At 39.3% G+C, this 24,039-nt stretch overlaps 1 protein-coding gene across 9 annotated transcripts in view; it reads right to left on the bottom strand.

Moving 5' to 3' along the window:
- Positions 1 to 24,039, bottom strand: part of NRG3 (neuregulin 3) — a 1,116,221-nt gene that overhangs the window by 247,441 nt on the left and 844,741 nt on the right. For all 9 annotated transcript variants that reach the window (XM_031936195.1, XM_026455768.2, XM_026455769.2 and 6 more), the window contains one exon: positions 5,576 to 5,649. In XM_031936195.1, coding sequence (XP_031792055.1) covers positions 5,576 to 5,649 — 74 coding nt within the window. The remainder of the gene's footprint in view (positions 1 to 5,575; positions 5,650 to 24,039) is intronic.

The raw sequence follows: 24,039 nt of genomic DNA, 5'->3' as shown, positions 1-24,039 counted from the left end.
CCTTAACGTGGTGCTGGTAAGAGGCAGTGCCTTTGGGAGGTGATACATCAGAAAGAAGAAATCCTCACGAATAGGATTCAAGCCTTTCCAAAAGACGTGCAGAGAGTCGTGTCATGCCTTCCACAATATAAGGGCATAGAGAATGCACCCTCTATCAGAAAATTGCCCACAGCAGACACTGAATCTGCCAGAGCCTTGATCTTGACTTCCTAGCATGCACAACAGTGAGAAATAAATTTCTGCTGTTTATAAGCCATCCAGTTAATGGTATTTTTTCATAGCATCCCAAATGGATTAAGACAATAGGATCTGTGGTTATTATGGTTTGGATCCAAAGCATGGTGTATGTTACATGTGCTTAATTATCTGGGGAAATGAATGAATGAGTGAGTGAAGAAATCCACTATTTTGGTGGTGCCCTGATCTCCCCTTCTGAATGGCTTGCGAGGACAGCCTGCTCTACTAAGGGCCATCACTGTCTTTAAGCTGGATGCCCATCAAATTGTTCTACAGATAAACAAACCAAGGTCCAAATAAACTGATTTTCCAAAGGCCACACCACAAAGATCAGGTGGTCACAGAATTAGAAGCAAAACCCTTTGACTTCCAAGTCAGAGCACCTTTTGTTTCACTCTTTCACCTAATTGTTGATACATAGAACACACGTTCCTATATATTAAATATGATTGAGAAAGGCAAGAGTGCAGAACATGGGTCTTTTGGGGGAAAACTTCCTGTTAATAATCTTCAGGAAAATCTCCTTATATCTGCTTAGCAAATGCCTGCCCAGGCTCCTGGCCCTACATGGTGTTTCCAGGGTGTTCTCAATTATTTTTTCCTTCACTGTGACACATATGGCAAAGGAGTACCACTTTGCTCTGAGCCTGATGGTCTAGGCACTGGGAGTGACAATCCCTGGGAACATGAGGAAGGAGACCAAGCTTGGGCATGATTTGGTTGTCTCTGCAGGCCATTTGGAAGCACGGCTGTGTTTACAAATTTATTTTCTTACCTGATGCCCTCTCTGGGGCTAGAACCACATTCTATAGAAGATTGTTTTTTTCTGTTCTTTATGGACTTGTGAAGTGGTTCTTCCTGGAAAGCTGAGGCACACAAACCCAGTTTGGGCTGATGAGAAGTCTAAACCTCTATCTGTATCTTTTTCACTAGTCTTCCTCTGAATCACATCCAGACCAGGCTCCTAGCATCTTTCCAGGTGCTGTGAGAATAGAGCCTGGTTCTAAGAAGCAAAGAAGCAAAGTGCGAATCTAAGTCAGCACATATGAATGTGTGATGGAAGTGATGCTCCTTCCTTTCACGGAGAGGCTAGATGACTCCAGGTGTTTAAGCTGTATACACTGCATGCCAGAGCTTGAGCCTGCAGACTCAAGCCTGCCGTCACAGCCAGGAAGAAGCTAAGTACTGGATTCTGACAGGGAGAGAAAGGCATAGGGTGGTGTAGAAACAGCTGCCTCCAGCTGTGTGTGAGGAGGCGTGCTCTTGCTTCCAATGGGCATCTTCTCTACCCCACCCCATTCTTTGATTCTGTTCTGAGTCTGTTCTCTGAAGCATCCCCCACGCCTCCACTGGCTGGTGATTATGTCAGGATCTTGATGGGAACTCAGCTTGGCATGTGTTCATGAGAGTGGAGATGGAGAAAAACCTTGGCTGGCTCACAGTTCTGACTGATACATAGTTCAGCTCCATCTAACTCTGCTTCAAGGCTGAGGATGGTAACTACCCTGGGTGGGAATGGGTAGTAAGGAAGGAAAACCAGGGCAGGAGTCTACAAGTCAGCTTCCGGGAAGCTTACTGCTGCTATCCCTCAGTGCGCTGGCAGCATAGGAGGCAGGGGCCAGAAATATGCCTTTCAAGAATGCCACATTAGCTGATGCCGGCTCCTCCACAGAAGGTCACTTCCTCTTGACTCTGACCAAAATCTGAATCACTCACTACGTTCCTTCTGAACCCCTGCTTGCTATTCAGCCTCATGATCTGAATGCGACTTGTGGTACATTGAATTCACAGGAGGGTTTGATTAATCTGACAGATTGGTGCATTAGATATTTTTACAAAAACTGTCATTGAAGCACTTTATAAGATTGATCCTCATAGGTAAATGTGTTCCTGAATGTAGTCAGCTATAGGTTCTTGGGATTGAAAAGAGAACAGAGGGGATGAGTTTTTGAAATAGTTCTGAGGAGCCAGCTCTGAACCACGTCTAAGACACTTAAGCCATTAAGGCTCTCACAGTGACATCCTTGCACCATTTTCCTCAATATAGGTCATTTAAGATTTTATTTTGTTTTTAAAATGTAATGTAAAAGATACACATTTCTGCCCAACTTTGCATCACCTGGGAGAGAATGAAAGAGCAGGGGTTTCTCAGCCCCTGCTAACAGAGATTTCACTCAGCAAAAGTATGCATTGGATAGACCGGGAGAGAGGGAGGAAGGAAGGAAGACAGAATGGAGAGAAGAGAGGAGACAGAAGAGAAAAAATGGAGGGAGGGCATTCATTGAGTGGAAGCTTATTTCCTGAGCATACAGTCATTCCGAAGATATCATGAGCAGCAAATTAAACAATCCTTCAGCAAGAATTTTGACAAGGAAATTTCATTAGGGATTTAAATCTCTATGGAAGCTCAAGTTGCTGCATTAAGATAGGAAAATTGTGCAAATATTATTCCTTAGAATAATGTTTGCCGCAGGTCATTGAGTTTCAGTCAATGGAATTTAGAGTGATAAATGTCCTGTTGAAAATAACTAGAGAAGGGAAGGTTCTAGGGGAGGGAGGAAAGTGCCCTGCAGTTGGGAGCTCAGGTCCTGGAGTCATTTGAAATGGAAGTTAAACTCTAGCATTAACTAGCTGTATGACCTTGAGCAAGTTTACTTAGGATCGCTGAGGTCTAATTTCCTCAACTATAAAGTGTGGGCAACTGTCAGCACTCTCCTTACCAAACTGTGATGGTGAGGGTTTAATAAAATAATTCATGTAAAGCCTTTGGCACAGTGCCTGGCACATGTATCATTTAAACACATATTAGTAATGATTATAGTGATGAATAAGGGAAGTGGACTGACATTATCTGGCATTGACTCTGTTCTTCTATATGATAACAATAATGCTTATAAGTTATTATTGTTACCACTGCTCAGGTGAAAGCCTGAGGCCTGGGAGTCAAATCAAATCTGCTAACGTCAGAAAGGGGTAAATGCTAACGCAATTCATCCCCATGTATATTTAGCCACATGTTTCCCCCCCACTAATCTGCAGGGTCCTCAGAGCCTAAATCCTGTTTGCACACCTTTGTATTAACAGAGCCTGACCGATTAGGTGGATCTTGATGGATACTCAGAAAATACTGATGAAATGAATTAATGATTACCTAAAGAAATGCATGTGTGCATGGATGAATGGAAGACACAATGCTTTTCCATTTAAGCTGTGTCTCAAGCACTCATCCATGGGTTCTCTGTGCTTATTCCTTCTTTTTAAATTTCAAGGAATTCTGGCATTTTGACTCATAATGATGATATACCACTTTACAGAAAACTGGAGAAATAGAAAAACAATTTCATAAAATTCCACACCCTTTCAACATTTTAGTGTATTTCTTTTCTACATTTGGGCCAAAGTGTGTTCCTTTTGCAATTTTATATAGAAATAATTTTCTATCTTGCAATTTCACTTAATAGAAACATTTCAGAAAGCTATACTTTTTATTTTTTATTTTATTTTATTTTATTTTATTTTATTTTATTTTATTTTATTTTAGACAGAGTCTTGCTCTGTCACCCAGGCTGGAGTATAGTGGCGTGATCTCGGCTCACTGCAACCTTACCTCCTGGATTCAAGCGATTCTCCTGCCTCAGCCTCCTGAGGTAGCTGAGACTACAGGCGCCTGTCATCACATCAGGCTAATTTTTGTATTTTTAGTAGAGACAGTAGAGACGGGGTTTCACCATTTTGGCCAGGCTGGTCTCAAACTCCTGACCTCAAGCATCTCTGCCTCCCAAAGTGCTGGGTTTATAGGCCCGAACCACCGTGCCTGGCTCACATAGATATAATTTTAATAGAAATAGGTTTTCAGGGATAGTGACTATAACCATGGGACCATTTTGTTCTATGAGGAGAGAACAGTCATTATGGTGGACACATCTTCCACTCTTGCAGTGATGAACTATGATATCCAAATGGATGGTAAAATTTGATTAGATTGTTTAAAGAGATTTTTTTACCCACTTGGTACCATGCACAAGGCCTTGCCCTTTGTCACCTGTACTCAATAGCTATTCCACATCCATATATGAAAAGAAAGGAAGGAAGAGAGGGAAGGAGGAAGGAAGGAAGTGGCCCAAATCACTTGATAAACAAGATACAAAAAACTCCAGTAATACCATCCTCTCTGGGTAATTCCTAGAGAACTGTGCCTCACATTTCAGGAAATAGAGATACCCCTGTGGCAACCTTCACTTTTCTCAAGGAAAGCTAAATTTGCAAAGAAAGAGTAATTACTGTATGGTGAATTGCTTTGTCAAAATAAAATAGAATTAAATTAAATTCAACAAAACCTTTTTCTTTCAAATAACTGTGCATCTACTTGAGTAAATGTAGCTAGAAATTCAGGGGAAAATGAAAATATGCATTTTGAAAAGATGTTGGAAGATGGCTAGACACGTTCATTATGCAGCAAAATGCACAGACACAGGCAGGACGACCTCTGTCTGTAATCAGTACAAAATATTTTGCTGAAGTCTGTGTTACATATGTATGAACTTCAGAAAACCATAACCTGGCCTTTACAATTGCAAAATGCCTATCATTATCCTCACTAAACTAAACAGGTGATTCAGTAAAAATCCCCTTTTCTTAGTAATGATTCAATTCTAGCAGCTATTGAAAGAGCAGAGAATTCTTTAAAGATAAACATTTCACATTTGACAGAATGGGCATTTAGGCATAAAAGGTTACTTTTATTCATATACAAACAGAAACTAATGACTAGCTATATTTTTTAATCTGCAAATTGTCTTTTTCCTTGAATGGAGAAAAAATAATTTGTCCTTAGGACAGTAATCACCGATATGCAAATAGTGTTGCCAAAAAGAGAGTTTTCAAAGTCTGCTTGAAAACTTCTTACATGATTTTGTACACCTTTTCTTACTTTAGTAACGTATGCTTTAACACTATCATAAATTAACAACCAAAGTGTAAGAAGCAGTATAATACTGTAGTTTCCATAACATTATTTCAAGTAAATAATAAGTTATTTTATTTTTCTAGATCCCCGCTTTTGAAACGAGGTGGGCAGAGGGAGAGCTAAGGAGTCCCGGGTTGCTGGGGGTTCCCAGGAGGGATTCCAGGTGGAATCTGGAAGCCAGACCTCATCGTCGGAGAAGACCTAGACTATAGAGCCAGCTCTGAGGATGCTTTGAACATCAACATCTGCCATCGTCTTCTGTCCTTGGCAGTTTTCATAGACCCAGGATTGAAATACAGCTTTCAGCTGAGTTAACAACCATTGCTCAGAATAAGGGCTGCCTATTAGAGAGAAGAAAAATGCTTGACCTACTTGGATCCGATAAGATGGAATCAGTTTTCGGCAGAAATTGATCACAACGGACTCCTTGGTAGCCTTCTTTGCACCTGAGAAAAGGGGATAAATGACAAACATACGCATGTGGTTGTGAAAGGTTTAAGATTTCAGCAAGTAAAATAGCCATCAATTACATAAATGTGAGAACAGTACATTCATGCTTTTGTATTTTTTGATTCAGTCTGTTTCTGACTTCAACAGGCAGATTCTCAATTCTACTTCTGTGCCAAAAAAGGAGAAAGCCAACAATGTAGCTTTGCTTTTATAGTTTGATATGCAATATCTAAGGAGCAAATTGAATCGCATTTTAAGATACCTCACAGCAATCTAAATAATGGTTCTTAAAATTATAATTCTGGATGCAGGTGTATTTTTCTTTATGCAACACACTGGCTCTATAAAGGCATTTAGAAACATATTGCAAGTGCCATTTTGCTAATAAAAGATATTTTGAAATATAATTGATCAATTAGAGATTTTGGCTAGTACTATTAATTTTGTTTCCATGTGTTTTATTAGCTTGTTCACTGTTAGTCCTACTTGCTTTTTTTTTTTTTTTTTTTTTTTTAACCTCGTAGTTGTTCTTCCAAGTCAGTGTCAGTGTCACCTAACCACTTTTCCAGAAAGAACAGCATTTTATCCGGCAAGGTCTGAAAGGCATCTCTAAACTCAGATATTTTTCTCTCCCTATTTTTCTCTTTTATATTCAGTAAACATGTGCAAAGTGTCTACTTTCTGCCAGGCATTGTACAAGCCAACTGTCCTGAGGCGGGCACAATTTGGAGGCAAGGAATTTGCCTGGAAGCACTGGCAATGAGGCATGCCCCCTCAGCCCTGCCAGGCCTCTGTCGGGTCTTCACACAGCTCGCTCAGGGCTGCTTGGCCGCCTTGGATAGCAGTGGCTCATCAGCCAGCAGTTCCAGGAACAAATACGGCGAGGCCCCAAACACCTGGCTCTGAACAGCCTTGTTAAGTGGGGAGGTGGCATTTACTGGTCTGCTCGAAGCTTAATCTGTCATGCTCGAGTTCAGCAGGGAAGCATCCATTGTTGCTTATAGGATGAATCTGTCCTACTTACAGAGGAGGAAATAGTGCTGCTGGCATAAAAAAATCAGATTTAAAAAACAATTCTCTGCTTGTTAGAAATCTATGAAATCGACAAAAGAATTCAAAGAGGCCGTTCTGTCAAGAGACGGGAGCCATGAGTCGTGAGTTCTTTCCTTAGAATATGCTTTGTTTTCTGAGTGTAATAAGCTATTAAATAAGGTCTATTGCAAGGGGAGAAGCAACATTGAAATGCATCGAGGTTATTTTTCTTCCTTTCATTGTGAGCCAAATTGGAATTCAGGTAATCGGGCAGGCTCTCTTCAACACCTTTTTAAGCTTGGCACTCTGGAGTGGATTTGGCAATTTTCCTTGTAGACTGAGAACAAAGACCTCCAATATATGGATATTCCAGATATCCAATATGTTACTGAAATAATTTTTTAAAGCATACACATATTTCCATAACCTTTAAAAAATTCATTTATTTCACTTGAAATAAAGTAGGCATATCACAGTAAGAGTCAGAAAATACTTTGTGTACTTTGTACTGAGGCACATTTGTCATACAAAAAATAAATTCTTGTTTTCGGAAAGCTGCCCTAATGCAATTAGCTTGTTCTTATTCAGAATTATCATACCATGGTGCTCTCATTTTCACTTCCCAATAATAATGAGTTACATCCTGGGTATGTGCTATAGTATGCATTCACTTTTTGAAGAATTTATTTCCAATCTTTGTGAGAGATTTTAAGTACACTTCACTCTTTGTATCTTTATTTAATGTAAGAGGAATATCCTAAGGAGATAGTGGCTTTTAAGGAGAAGTGTCTTTTTGTTTTTGTTTTGCTTTTTAAGTGTTCTTTGTTATTTAAAATGCATTATTCTGTTTGTGTGTGGGAAAGGAAATAAGGAAAGATGTTTGAAAATTTCCCATCTTAAACTGATTTTCCATGAGTGCTAACCCACCCTGAGGTGCTCAGGCCTCATGGGGTATCAGGAAAATTGCACAGTGAGTATTCCTCCTGCCTCCATACCTCTGTGCTGTAACTAATACAGTGTGATGATGTTGCAGCAGCCCAGCTCAGGCTAGGAAGCCCCCCGGGGGTCTGTATGGCTGGGCAGGCAGCAAACCCTGTTCCTTTGTTAAGGAGGCGAGTCGCTGCTAATTGACACCCAGTTTTAAGAATAATGAAGTAAAATTTCCATTAAAAATCGCACATATATCACCTGGATAAGTTCACACTCATCCAAATGTGAAGATGGAATGTTGCTAGCAGGTAATGCTAGTGAAGTGGATTGAATTTACAACAATATTAAAGACAAGAACCAAAGAATAAAAGTTCTAAATGCACTTCTAGTGCATAGATTGAAGTTGGCAGACCTTCTGATAGTATGTCAAGCATATCTTTTGAGAAATATTATTGTACTCCTTGTTTTTCTTTTTGTTTTTGGGGGGAGAGTTGAGTGTGTATTTGTTTTATTTTCTTTTTTCTTTTTGAAAGACACAAGAATAAGAAAAAAATTCATATAATAGAAATGCCTTTCTGTTCATCTTAATACATAACCAAGTTAATAACATTAAGAAGTACATGTGTAATCTTTAATGGGGAATATATGTTTTAAAAAACACAAATCTTCCTCCTTCCCTTCCTCCCTCCCCCTCCCTTCCTTCTTTCCTTTCTTCCTTCCATTTTTTTTTTTTTTTTTTTTTTTTTGAGGCAGAGTCTTACTTGTTGTCCAGGCTAGAGTACAGTGGCTAGCTGCAGCCTTGACCTCCTAGACACAAGGAATCCTATAGCCTCAGCCTCCTGAGTAGCTGAAACTAAAATTGTGCAGCACCATACTCAACTATTCTTTTTTTAAAATTTTTTGTAGAGGGGGGTTTTGTTAGGTTGCCTAAGCTGGTCTCAAATTCCTGTCCTTAAACAATCCTCCTGTCTTGGCCTCCGAAAGTGTTGGGTTTATAGGTGTGAGCCAGCACACTTGGCCTGGAAACCAGTAAGTTCTTGATCATGTTATTTGTTTGTTTGTTTGTTTTTTCCCCACATTTAAAAGGCTGTAGGGAAGGGCATAGTTGAGGAGACCATGTGCAAAGCAGAGTAGAGCAGGTAAGAGGTGGAAGAGATGGTAAGAAAACACAGAATAAGAGAGATTGGTCCCTTGCAGTGGGAGGGAAGGAATGGGGAAGGGACAGGAGTCCTTCTGAGCCCAACTGGACTATCACGTTGATGAGCCTCAGGGCCAGATAGAGGTTCAGGACCTTCCCTTCCCCACAGCAAATCTTGCCTTACCTAGGTGGATATTCTATTACTTTTCTACTCCGCATTGCTTTCAAAGCTCCAATCACTTGGTTGTGTAGAGAATTGTGTAGTTTCAAAGGCAGACATTACTATTTCTACTCTTGACATCCTTAGAGCTTTGCCCTCACCCATCCCACCTGTCCAGCTGTACCTGAAATAAAAAGCAGCCCCTTCTACCATTGTTTTCCTCTTCTACATTGTCCCCAAGGAAAAGTCCAGTGGCTGGTTTAAGTAAAGAGTTTTAAAAGGCAACGATTGAGTGGGAGAAAAGCAAACAGTACCAGCAAGGATGAGACAATATAAGATCTGTGATCACTGGTTGAAATTCAGTACTTGTTTTGCCTGGTGTGGTAAAGCAGGTTAAGCAACATATCACCCAGGCTGGATGTGGAGGACCCTAAGGAAGAGACTTAAAATGGTCAGGTCACTCACTTGCTGATATTCCCACAGAAATGATCAATCATCTTTTGACCAGCTAAAAGTGATTATCATGGCCACTTGGCCACACTGCTAACTTCAGCGCAATTCTCATCTGCCAGTGTCTTTCAGCCTATTTCCTGAATAACAACTAAGTTACAAGTAATAATATGACAATGAGTGAAAATTGAACCCCCAGTTGTAATCACAGCCTCTCTACCTTTCCAGATTATTCTTCAATTTCTCCTTCTTCGTCTTGTTAGGAAAAGAAAACAAGACAAATACAAAAACAAGCAACACTAACACCACGAACACAGTCCTATTGAGGGAACTGTGCTACTATCTTGCTCCACATCGGTAGATTTCCTGGAAATTTACTCATTGATGAAAGGTGTTATTATTGCTTCACTCTCCAATTCTACTCTGTCTTCATTTTTAGGGACTTGATTATCTACATAGATAGCCCAGTCAACATATGGTTGCTTAGCACCTGTCTTCCTCATTAATATCATGATGGTTAAGAGGGTTGGTTTATATTACGGCTTTTCCATTTAGTTGTATGGGTATATTTTAGGAAAATTATTTAATATCTTTGTTTCTCAGTTTCAACCAAAAAAAAAAAAAATATGTGAGATGGTATTAGGAAGGAGAAAAACAAGCGCAGGTAGCTGATATTAGATACAATTGCATTTTAGCCCTTTTTATGCTTAGGGATCTTACACTCTGTATCTACAAAAATGGATTTTATATAATTTATAGAGACAAATACATGAAGAATACAAATATGTTCAAATGTTTGCTTCAATTCCTGCATTGTGCCCGGTCTCTTTATAAATACTATAGAAGGTATTCATACTTTCTTCTTTGGACTTTGATTTTAGACATAAAGTTTTAACTAGCCATAATCAATTAGCTTAACAAGGAAAATGGTTGTAGACAAACTATATGGTTTATTTCTTGACAGTAACAACTTTTATTCATAGGAAAAAAAATGACCTTTACTCTTTGGTGTTACAGGAAAATAGACATGTGGTCAGTAATATACACGGCTGCCAATTTAACAGGGGCTATTAAACACTGATTTGAAAAAGGAACAAACCCTCTAGGTATTCTTCTCTCTCTCTGCCAGTTCTCCTCAGCCTCAGTGTCAGTCCTCGGTTGGGGAAAATGGAAAGATTGCCTGGCATTTCAAGTTTACATTTGAGAGGCAAGGTGATCTGGAGCTCTGCCTGGTTTTGAAGGCTGGCTGCTCTGCCTTTTTGTACCTCCTTTCTCTATCTGTAAAATGGAGATAACAGTAGCCACCCCCTGGATTTATTATTAGGAGTAAATGATACAATACCTGTGGTGCATGATAAGCACTCAAGAAATGTTAGTTTTTAGTGCTATTTGAATTTGAAAGCATCATCCCAGCTTTTCAACTGAAGAAACAGAGATTGAGAAAGGTTAAGTATCACACAGTCAGTAAGTACTTGAACTACATACAAACTCAGCTGGGACTGACCTTGAAGCTCTTGCTTTATCTGTGGTACCTTCTGGCATTCTGTATGGAAATTCAGTGGAGACATAAATTGTGATATACCTACCCAACTTTCCCAAGATTAGGATTAAAAAATGTGGCCCAAATATCACGAACTAAAACCATGGTTTATTTTAAAAATGAAAAACCTAGATTTATAAATTATTCTCCAATCTAAAAATGTTCTTAAGCAAGCCATATCACAGATACTGGTTAGTGATTTAAAGGCATACTTCCTGAGCTTTATAATTTAAAAGACACTCATCAAGTATGAGTAAGAAGACTTCAGGTGAATTGTCACTAAAGAATGATAATGACATTTCTTTTTTATTGACATAAAAATTATATATATTTATAATGTACAACATGATGTTTTAATGTTTTAAAACATGATGTTTGGAAATATGTATTCAATGTGGAATGGCTAAATCAAGCTATTAATCTATCTTGTACCTTACCTTATTTGTGGTGAGAACACTTAAAAGTCTACTGTTATCACTTTTTTTAAGTATATAGTACATTGTTATTAACGATAGTCATAACTATATTATGCAGTAGATTTCTTGAAATTATTCCTCCTGTGCACTGCTGGTGGGAATGTCATTAGTAAAGCCATTATGGAACATAGAATGGATATTCTTCAGAAAATTTAAAATAGAACTACCATATGATTGAGCAGTCCCACTACCGGATATATAGCCAAAGGAAATAAAATTAGTATGTGGAAGAGATATTTACATTCCTACGCTTATATCAACACTATTCACACTAGCCCAGAAATGGAATCAACCTAAATGTTAATCAACAGATGAATAGATAAATAAAGTATGGTATCTACATATACACAGTAGAATACTATTCAGCTTTAGAGAAAAAAGGAAATTCTGTCATTTGTGACAACATGAATGAACCTGGAAGGCATTATGTTAAGTGAAATAAGCCAGGCACAGGAAGACAAATACAACGTTATCACTTACATGTGGAATCTAAAAAAGTTGAACTCACTGAAGCAGAGAGTAGAATGGTGATTACTAGGGGCTGGGGCTGGATAAGGACTAGAGAAATATTAGTCAAAGACTAATAAAATTTTTTTTTCTTTTTTTTTTTTTTTTTTTTTTCTTTTTTTTTTTCCAGACAGACTCTCTCTGTAACCCAGGTTGGAATGCAGTGGCATGATCCCAGCTCACTGCAACCTCCGCCTCCTGGGTTCCAGCGATTCTCCTGCCTCAGCCTCCCCAGTAGCTGGGACATGCATGTGCCACATGCCTGGCCAAGTTTTGTATTTTTAGTAGAGATGGGGTTTAACTATGTTGGCCAGGCTAGTCTCGAACTCCTGACCTCAAGTGATCCACCCACCTCAGCCTCCCAAAATGCTGGGATTACAGGCGTGAGCCACCGCACCTAGCTTCCAACGATATTTCTTGACTGCAGACTACCCTTGATTTAAAAGCCAAAACCAAAACCAAAATGAACAAACAAAAAACAGAGGATGGATTCTCAGTAAAGAAAACTGAATTGCCCAGTGTCAAGGAGATGGGAAATGTAGGGGCCAGAATTTCAAACGAGGCCTCAGTCTGAATGCAAAGTGTGTTCTGGGTAGACAAAAACTTTATTTATTTATTTATTTATTTATTTATTATTATTTTTTGAATTATACTTTAAGTTCTAGGGTACATGTGCATAACGTGCAGGTTTGTTACGTATGTATACTTGTGCCATGTTGGTGTGCTGCACCCATCAACTCGTCATTTACATCAGGATTGCATTGGGAGTTATACTTAGGACAAAAACTTTTCTAGCTAAGTATCTACAGCCTAGAGTTATTGGCTCAAAAGGTATTAATGGTGGGAGAACACATTCCTTTCCCCAGCCACTCATCATGGAAACTGAGATCTAAGTTTGACTATGGAGAATTTTGTGACATTGATTAAAGAATAAGGTTTGTTGAGTTGAGAATTTAATTAAGAATTCTTATTTAAAAAAGAATACTAATTAATACAGGAAGATCTTTAAGTTAACCACTTGGTATTAAAATTACCTGCAGACTGGCTATACGTACAGCGTTTACAAAATCCTCTTAACTATAATTGAAAGAATCTAAAATGGGATTATTTTAAATTTCAGAATAACAGCTGCTTTAGAACTCTTGAAGGGTTTCCAATGTGTTATCAATAGATTTCAAATATATCACACATTTTTTGTCTGATGCAACCGTTGCTTAAAATGTCACTCTGACGTTTCTTGCTAATGGAACTGTATCTTAAATTTTACAAACATGTAGCGATTGGCCGGGCACGGTGGCTCACGCCTGTAATCCCAGCACTTTGGGAGGCTGAGGCGAGCGGATCATGAGGTCAGGAGATCGAGACCATCCTGGCTAACACAGTGAAACCCTGTCTCTACTAAAAATCCAAAAAATTAGCCGGGCATGATGACGGGTGCCTGTAGTCCCAGCTACTCCGGAGGCTGAAGCAAGAGAATAGCCAGAACCCAGGAGGCAGAGCTTGCAGTGAGCCGAGATTATGCCACTGCACTCCAGCCTGGGTGACAGAGTGAGACTCCATCTCAAAAAAATAAATAAAATAAAATAAAATGTAGGGATTTTCCCTTTAGTAAAGTTTAAATTCAGAAGTAGATGGAGGCCAATTCATTATAAAAGTGCTATGGTTTTTCAGTGTGAATTTAAAATAATTTGCCCAAATCCAGGTGGTGTACTGCATGCATCACTATTTGAGCCATAAATAAGGAAATAAAAAGAATGAGTTCAAGTTTGATGAGTTAAAAAATATAATATCAAATGTGTTTGCTCAACTACAAGGTCTTCTCAACCATGCATCGAGTATCAGGGACCTGCGTCCAGCCGCTACCCATACACTTCATTGGTCACTTTTAGTACCTGGGAGACAGCAACCCACTCACATCAATTTTTTACTTCTAATTCTGACATATTTGTTCTTTGAGAATCAGAGGCTGAGGAGTTCTCACATCAGTCTGAATAAACATTTGGTCTTTATAGAGATTTCTGCCTCTACTTAGTCATGAGCTTCACCTCAACCTCACCACCTCACTGACAAAACTAAAACACCAAACATGGGCATGAACACCGTGTACACTTCAGGGTGCATAGTGATATTTTTCAGAGCAGCTATGTGGGAGGAATCACCCATTCTGTCTAACTTAGCTTTGATTTTACCTCATCTGGTATAAAAAAATCTATTTTTGGTATAAGAAGGTAAATAAGACAGTAATGCGGTGGCCACTTGGAGGAAAGTCTTCATAATTTTAATATCATATGAGAGGTAATAAAATAATAACTGCCCTTATGAAGAAGAAAAGGTGTAGGGGGGTAACAATGACAGGATGTTGGAAGATGGATGAAATTTTGCTTCATGTCAATTTGAGGAAATGCATTGTTACTGATTTCTTAGTACACCAAAGATCTATTGTGAAAAATGTGAGATTCTAGTTCTCAAGGTAGGTAGCCAGTTACGGAGGAAAAGGCATGTCCTTTGGCTGCAGGATGCTCTCCAGTTCTGTCACTTAGAAGGATGATGGAGGCCTATGATTAACCTCTCAGAAGTCTTAGGTGCTCCTTTCTAAATGGGGTTACTAAATCTTGATTTGGTACATGCTGTGTGTACCTTTACACACACTCACACCCTCACACACACACACACACATGCACAAACACTGCCCTTATTCCTTGTAAATACGTCTAATAATCAAATAATTTAGGTAGATAATTTAGATGCTAATAGCAAAGTCAGAGGACAGTCAGGCTATCTTCCCCTATTTCCCTACTTAATTAAATGTTCCCATCAGTACCTTTAATATTTTTCAGCCAATAGTAGGCTGGGTTTACTGTCACATCTACCCCAAGATTTCTCTTTATTGTTCTGATTTATGATATAATCAAAATTGAGAAATTAGCCAATCATGGAATTTGATGTTTAAGGGACAACCATTGGGAGATTCCTTCACTTGTCTCTACTTGCTCAGAATTAGAAGAGTAATTGACTGACATGTCCAGACTAGAAAGGTTGTATTAGTCTGTTTTCACACTGCTGATAAAGACATACCTAAGACTGGGAAATTTAAAAAAGAAAGAGGTTTAATGGACTTACAGTTCCACATGGCTGGGGAGGTCTCACAATCATGACAGAAGGCAAGGAGGAGCAAGTCACATCTTACATGGATGGTAGCAGGGAAAAAGAGAGCTTATGAAGGGCAACTCCCATTTTTAAACCATCAAATCTTGTGAGACCCCTTCACTATCACGAGAACAGCACAGGAAAGACCAGCCCCCATGATTCAATTACCTCCCACTGGCTCCCTCCCATGATATGTGGGAATTGTACAAGTTACAATTCAATATGGAATTTGGGTAGGGACACAGCCAAACCATATTATTCCATCCCTGGCCCCTCTGAAATCTCATGACCTCACATTTCAAAACCAAAACCAATCATGCCTTCCCTACAGTCCTCCTAAGTCTTAAGTCATTTCAGCATTAATTCAAAAGTCCACAGTTCAACGTCTCATCTGAGACAAGGTAAGTACCTTCTGCTTATGAGCCTGTAAAATCAAAACCAAATTAGTTACTTCTTAGTCACAATGGTGGTACATGCATTGGGTAAATACAGCTGTTCCAAATGGGAGAAACTGGCCAAAATGAAGGGGCTACAGGTCCCATGCAAGTCCAAAATCCAGCAGGGCAGTCAAATCTTAAAGTTCTAAAATGATCTCCTTTGACTCCACGTCTCTCATCTAGGTCATACTGATGTAAGAGGTGGGTTCCTATGGTCTTGGGCAGCTCCATCTCTGTGGTTTTGCAGGGTACAGCATCCCTTCCAGCTGCTTTCTTGGGCTGGCATTGAGTGTCTGTGACTTTTTCAGGTACACGGTACAAGCTGTTGGTGGATCTACCATTCTGCGGTCTGGAGGACGGTGGCCTTCTTCTCACAGTTCCACTAGGTAGTGCCCCAATAGGGACTTTGTGTGAGGGCCTCAACCCCACATTTCCCTTCTGCACTGCCCTAGCAGCGGTTCTCCATGAGCATCCTGCCCCTGCAGCAAACTTCTGCTCAGATATCCATACATTCTCTGAAATCTAGGTGGAGGTTTCCAAACCTCAATTCTTGACTTTCGTGCACATGCAGGCTCAACACCACATGGAAGTTGCCAAGGCTTGGGGCTTGCACCCTCTGAAGCCATGGCCTGAGCTGTACCTTGGTCCCTTTTAATCATGGCTAGAGCAGCTGGGATGCAGGACACCAAGTCCCTAGACAGCACACAGCAGATGGGCCCTAGGCGTGGCCCCCAAAACCATTTTTTTCCTCCTAGGCCTCTAGGCCTGTGATGGAAGGGGCTGCCATGAAGACCTCCAACGTATCTTGGAGACATTTCCCCCATTGTCTTGGGGATTAACATTCAGCTCCTTGTTACTTATGCAAATTTCTGCAGCCAGCTTGAATTTTTCCTCAGAAAATGGAATTTTCTTTTCTCTCACATTGTCAGGCTGCGAATTTTCTAAACTTTCACGCTCTGCTTCCCTTATAAAACTGAATGCCGTGATCAGAACCCAAATTTCTTCCACCAGATACCCTACATCATCTCTCTCAAGTTCAAAGTCGCACAAATCTCTAGGGAAGGGGCAAAATGCCACCAGTCACTTTGCTAAAACATAACAAGAGTCAGCTTTGCGCTAGCTCCCAACAAGTTTCTCATCTCTATCTGAGACCACCTCAGCCTGGACGTTATTGTTCATATCACTATCAGTATTTTTGTCAAAGCCATTCAACAAGTCTCCAGGAAGATCCAAACTTTTCCATATTTTCCTGTCTAGTTCTGAGCCCTCCAAACTGTTCCAACCTCTGCCTGTTACTCAGTTCCAAAGTTATTTCCATATTTTCAGGTATCTTTTCAGCAGCATCCCACTCTACTGGTAACAATTTAATGTATTAGTCCATTTTCACTCTGCTGATAAAGACACACCCAAGACTGGGCAATTTACAAAAGAGGTTTAATGGACTTACAGTTCCACATGGCTAGAGAGGCTCACAATCAGGGCAGAAGGCAAGGAGGAGCAAGTTACATCTTACATGAATGGCAGCAGGCAGAAAGAGAGCTTGTGCAGGGCCGGACAACTCCCATTTATAAAACAATCAGATCTCATGGGACCCATTCACCATCACGAGAACAGCACGGGAAAGACTCGCCACCATGATTCAATTACCTCCCACTGGGTGCCTCCCATGACATGTGGGAACTGTGGAAGTTATAATTCAAGATAAGATTTGGGTGCGGACACAGCCAAACCATATCAAAGGTAATGACTATGCTTGTTAGATCTCAGTTCAGCAAGAAAAATAAAACTGTGCTCTAGTAAGACATCCTACAGTTACTGTATAAATCAGCTTGGGCTGCTACAACAAAATACCATAGACCGGGTGGCTTAAACAACAGATATTTATTTTCTCAAATGTCTGGAGACTGGGATTCCAAGATTAAGGTGCAGCATGATTGGGTTCTGATGAGGGCTCTCTCCTTGGGTTGCAGACCCCACCTTCTTGCTGAGTCATCACCTAAGAGGATTCTCTCTTTTTAGAAGCCCACAGTGCTACAGGATTAAGGCCCTATCCTTGTGACCTCATTTAACCTTAATTCTCCCCTAAAGATCCTATCTCCAAACACACTCTCATTGGGAGTTAGGGCTTCAACATGTGAATAGCAGGGTAGGGGCAGTACAATTTGGTTCACAGGAGTTACCAAGTTGGGGAACATAACATCTATACACTAGCAAAGACGAGAACGTGAATCCTACTATATGTAGGGCTGCCAGGTAAAATACAGTACACTTCTTCTCAAAAGAAGACATTTATGCAGCCAACAGAAACATGAAGAAATGCTCATCATCACTGGCCATCAGAGAAATGCAAATCAAAACCACAATGAGGTACCATCTCACACCAGTTTGAATGGCGATCATTAAAAAGTCAGGAAACAATAGGTACTGGAGAGGATATGGAGAAATAGGGACACTTTTACACTGTTGGTGTGACTGTAAACTAGTTCAACCACTGTGGAAGACGGTGTGGCGATTCCTCGAGGATCTAGAACTAGAAATACCATTCCACCCAGCCATCCCATTACTGGGTATATACCCAAAGGATTGTAAATCATGCTGCTACAAAGACACATGCACATGTATGTTTATTGTGACACTATTCACAATAGCAAAGACTTGGAACCAACCCAAATGTCCACCAATGATAGACTGGATTAAGAAAATGTGGCACATATACACCATGGAATACTATGCAGACATGAAAAAGGATGAGTTCATGTCCTTTATAGGGACATGGATGAAGCTGGAAACCATCATTCTCAACAAACTATTGCAAGGACAGAAAACCAAACACTGCATGTTCTCACTCATAGATGGGAATTGAACAATGAGAACACTTAGACACAGGATGGGGAACATCACACACTGGGACCTGTCGTGGGGTGTGGGCAGCTGGGAGGGATAGTATTAGGAGATATGTCTAATGTAAATGATGAGTTAATGGGTGCAGCACACCAGCATGGCACATGTATACATATGTAACAAACCTGCACGTTGTACACATGTACCCTAGAACTTAAAGTATAATAATCAAAAAAAGAATAACTGAGTTTAAATAGACCAAAAATATACATGTTAATTTATATGTCTTTCTTAAGAAAACTTTAGTTTTTTGATAAATAAGTAAATAATAAAGAATAATAAAAATACAGTACACCTGTTCAAATCTGAATTTCAGACAAACAACAATTTTTTGTGTGTGTCCTAGAAGCAATATTTGGGACATACTTATACTAAAAATACATTTATTGTTTATCTGAAATTCAGATGTGAACAGGTGTACTGTATTTTATTTGCTAAATCCATTAATTTTACCTATGTTGGAATACAATAATCTGAATCGTCAGGGTAGTATGAACTATTAATAGGAACATCTAAAGTTTAATGTATACTATTTTTGCTATAACGATATCCCATTCTGATCAATTTAGCTATCTCTTGTTTAAAGGATAAGGCACGGCCAGGCGCAATGGCTCAAGCCTGTAATCCCAGCACTTTGGGAGGCCGAGATGGGCGGATCATGAAGTCAGGAGATCGAGACCATCCTGGCTAACATGGTGAAACCCCGCCTCTACTAAAAAATACAAAATAAACTAGCCGGGCGAGGTGGTGGGTGCCTGTAGTCCCAGCTACCCGGGAGGCTGAGGCAGGAGAATGGCGTAAACCCGGGAGGCGGAGCTTGCAGAGAGCTGAGATCCGGACACTGCACTCCAGCCTGGGCGACAGAGCGAGACTCCATCTCAAAAAAAAAAAAAAAAAAAAAAGGATAAGGCACTTGGGGAAAATTATACTTTCTCTGTACACTACACAAGGGATATAGTGAGCTCACACAGTCTGCAAGGGTAGAATATGAATTTCAATACTGACTTCTTAAATAGCCAAAGCACTGAAAGGCTACCTCAAGAATGGGGTGATGACTAAATGAAGAAATGTTGTTTATAAATGCAGGTTTCTGACTTGATTTGGTGAATCGCCAGCTAAAACTTTGCATAAAATGCGAATAAACCATACCAGCATGCTGGCCAGAAGCCCAAGTGAGAAGGAAGGAAGAAAGGACCTATTGTTCCTGCTTCATTCTGTATCTCACTTGACTCAGGATAATTTTAATACTGAGGCTCTTATATGCTATTGAATTTGAAAAGCAGTGAATACAGATGTGTAAAAGAGGGCAATGATAACCTAAAATCACAGATAAAAGACAAGAAGAGACTCAACTGGAGGGTGGTAATGTCCTTTCTAGAAAGTTCTGTTCTCAGAAGGAGAGAGTGTGCTATCCACAGGAGATCAAAGAGGTCAGCCTTCTCTGCCTGGGTTGTGTAGGTGATTCCCTGAAGCAAAATAGTACATAGCTTGATTGGGAAGAGTAAAAAGAAAATAAATCTGGTAGATAAATTGTATTTAAAAGGCATCCGTATGATTGATGTTATAAAGGAGAGACACAGCTCATTAGCAAACAACTGATAAAACCACTCGCAACATGCTTCAAAAAGAAGTGGTAATAATAATTTTCTCTCTAAAAAAAAGGGGCAAAGTGGCCACAGGATGTCATTCAGGAATCTGTTTGCAGACATCACAGAGCAAGCTGAAAAAAGTCCCACAGCTTTCAGATTTAATTAAGTGAAGAAGGCAAAATAAGACTTCTGCAGTTCACATGCCTGAATCATAGAAGGTTCTACATGAAACATGATTTTTCTACAAGGCATTTTAGAAACCCCTAGAGTTGCCAAACCCTCATTCAACAGTATAATTTTCCCTGTTTCTACCAGGATATTGTACAATCAACTAACAGGGTGCAGCATTTCTGCTGGCTAAAGGAAGTGGGCAGCTTTGATCAGAATTCACAATAATATATCCCCCTTGTGTGATAAATGATTTACTGCTGAGGATAAATGGATATAATCTTTCATTATGTATGACATTCATCAGCAACAAGGAAGCTTTGGACTGAATGGAAAGTGATTTCATATTAAAAGCCTCATGTACCTCAGACTGAGATGAAAGGGAGGTCTGGTCTTAAAAAAAAAAATAGTATAGGCTTACAGGTTTAAATTGGTGCTCAGTCAAATACAATTGTTATTCTAAGTTTGAAAATTTGTTGGGGGAAAACCAGGGAGTTATATAACTACAGCAATCTTAATTTTATACAAAATTACTGTTTCTTGGCTTTTTTTTCTTTTTTTTTTGAAGCTAGGCTATTTATTTACTTATTAATCAATTCATTCATTTATGCTTTTATTTATTTTTTTATTTATTTACATTTTTTTGAGATGGAGTCTCGCTCTCTCACCCAGGCTGGAGTGCAGTGACTTGATCTCAGCTCACTGCAACCTCCACCTCCCAGGTTCAAGCGATTCTCCTGTCTCAACCTCCCAAGTAGCTGGGATTACAGGTGTGCACCACCATGCCCAGCTAATTTTTGTATTTTTAGTAGAGATGGGGTTTCGCCATGTTGGCCAGGCTGGTCTGGAACTCCTGACCTCAAGTGATCTGCCTGCCTCGGCCTCCCAAAGTACTGGGATTACAGGCATGAGCCACCATGCCTGGCCTATTTATGTTTTTAAAGACAAATCATTAAATCTTATTTTGAAAATTTATTGTATTTTCCAAAGGTTTCAGGAATTATCACAAATTTGTAGACTATCATTCTATTTCTTTTGTTCCAAGTCAAAATTATTTTTATTGGCAAAATGTTTTATCATTTCATCATGGATTTACATTAATGATACAAATATTTTTCAAATATCTTTTCTGTTTGTTTTTTGATAATCTGAACTTTTATTTTAGATTCAGGGTGTACATACGCAGGGTTGTAACATGGATATTTTGAATGATGCTGAGATTTTGGGGTGCAATCAACCCCATTACCCAGGTATGAAGCATAGTACCCAATAGTTTTTCAACCCTTGCTCCTCTCCATCCTTCACCTCTCCAATAGTCCCCAGTGTCTATTGTTGCCATTTTTATGTCCATGTAAACCCATTGTTCAGTCTTCATGGGTGAGAGCATGCAACATTTGGATTTCTGTTTTTATATGAATTTGCTTAGGATAATTGCCTCTAACTGCATCCATGTTTCCGTGAAAGATGTAATTTTATTCTTTTTATGGCTGTGTAGTATTCCATGATGTATATTACCACATTTTTCTTATCTAATCTACTGTTAATTGGCACCTCAGTTGATTCCATGTCTTTGCTGTTGTGAATAGTGTTGTGATAAACATGCAAGTACATGGGCCTTTTGTTAGAACAATTTATTTTCTCTTAGATATATATACTAGTAGTGGGACTGCTGGGTTGAACGGTAGTTCTGTTTTAAGTTCTTTGAGAAATCTCCAAACTGCTTTCCACAGTGAGCCCTGTTTCTTAACTATACTATTATCCTCAATTAACTGTGTCATGAAGACCAACTCTGGAAACTGAGAATAATGACAAAGGCAGGGAGGAGACAGAAGAAGTGGCGTGTGGAGTAAATGACTTTTCATTCTCATTATCAGTAGAAAATCAATGCTCCATATCTAAAGTAGATAAATCAAGAAATAGAGGCTTAGTGTGCTCCTTATATATGTGAAATTAACAACCGGAAAGACCCCAAATGAAGTGATTTAATAAGCTTTCCTGTGTGTGTTGGGCTCAGGGTGTGAATGAGGAGATTAGGGGTGGGGGCTTGGAGCAGAAAAATAGGTCCATAATAGGTGGCTTTTCATTATGAGTGCATTTGTATATTTTTTGCATTTTTAAAATTAAAAAAATACACTTAATGATGATGCAATATAAGATGGATCAAATAGTTTTAATAAATGTTGCACATTCTTTGCTTTATTAACTATGACTCATTTATAATTTCTCATCTTTCTTTTATTTTCAATACCAAGAATCGCTCAATATTTATAGCATATCTTAGACACAAAAATATAATATTCCAATTAAAGTGGATAGATGCAAGTGCAGGTTTTGTCTCAAATATAAACATTTTCTAATACCATGAAACTGTGGAGATAGAAGAAATAATAAAGAGCATGTTTCAACAAAGATGAGGGACTTACCAAAGACATCAAAGGGCATAAGGCGTCGAACAACAACTAGTCCCCACATGCTCTGTTTCTAAATTCAATGTACTTTCTGCTATTTTATACTTCCTCTTAAAAAGCAAAGACTCATTCCTAAATTCCACATGCCATGCCTGATGCCAAATTTTTCTGAATCTTTCCAATGAGAACGTATGTTCTTTTGGAAAGCAGTCAGCACAATTCAACTGGCTAGAGTTTGAGTAACATGTCCCGTCCTTTTTTTGTTTGTTTTTTTCTTGTAACAAAGCAAAGTCCAAAAGAGGTGGCAATATCAAAGTCACTAGCTTGGGCAAGATTGCATAATGAGACATACCATTCTAAATCTGAATGTCATATGGAAACTGGGTAAATTACACAAACATACGTGTAAGGATAGGTAAGCTACAGAAGGCACTGTAGCGGATATTCTTTCAAACAGTGATATGCGTAAAATTGTTGACCTTTCATTAAAACCAAGAAGGGTTGGGTGTGGTGGCTCACGCCTGTAATCCCAGCATTTTGGGAGGCCGAGATGGGCAGATCACCTGAGGTCAGGAGTTCCAGACCAGCCTGACCAACATGGTGAAACCCTGTCTCTACTAAAAATACAAAAATTAGCCGGATGTGGTGGAGGGTGCCTGTAATCCCAGCTACTCGAAAGCCTGAGGCAGGAGAATTGATAGAACCTGGGAGGTGGAGGTTGCAGTGAGCCAAGATTGTGCCGTTGCACTCCAGCCTGAGCGACAAGAGTGAAACTCTTTTTCAAAATAAATAATAAACAAAAAAATAAATAAAAATTAAAAAAAAAAACACAAAATGCAACCTGGAACAAGTAAGTTGACAAAAAATAAGTAGATATCCATATACAGTAAACTCAAAGGGAAATTCAGAGGAATTATTATTTAACTGGACTGTTTGACAAGTTGAAATGGAATCTCAGAAGATGAGCAGTGACTTGAACTCAGCAAATACATGGTGATTATTTTCTGCTAAAGGAGAGAGAGAGAGATTCAGTTATTCAAGTGATGGGTGATATCTATCTATCTATCATATCTCTCTCTCTCTCTCTCTCTCTCTCTCTCTCTCTCTCTCTCTCCTATATGTGTTTTACTTAGGAATAAATTGACCAGAGAGTGCTATCAGAAAGAACTTCTACATTTTGCAGAGGAATAGATGTAGAAAGAACCAGCCTCCTTGAAGACCCATTCTATGCAATCCTCATGTGCTGAGAGCATTACAAAGGTTAGGTAAAGTAACCCTCATGACACTGTTGAGAAGGAGATGTTGTTACCACTATTTTATAAATTTAGAGGTTGAAGTTGAATCAACCTTTCAAGGGCACATGAAAAGCATGTGCTAAAGCTTGCATTTGACTTCAACATTAAACCAACAATGGAGACTTATGTTTATTTCTCTTTCTCTTGTTGCTCTTGAGCACTTACATAGTGTTATGCATATTTCTCAAGTGCTCCATTTTATTATTAT

The sequence above is a fragment of the Piliocolobus tephrosceles genome, chromosome 9 (assembly GCF_002776525.5).
Source record: "Piliocolobus tephrosceles isolate RC106 chromosome 9, ASM277652v3, whole genome shotgun sequence".
Taxonomy (NCBI): Eukaryota; Metazoa; Chordata; class Mammalia; order Primates; family Cercopithecidae; genus Piliocolobus; species Piliocolobus tephrosceles.
Note: the sequence above shows the minus strand (reverse complement) of the source record. Positions and strands in the feature narration are given on the sequence as shown.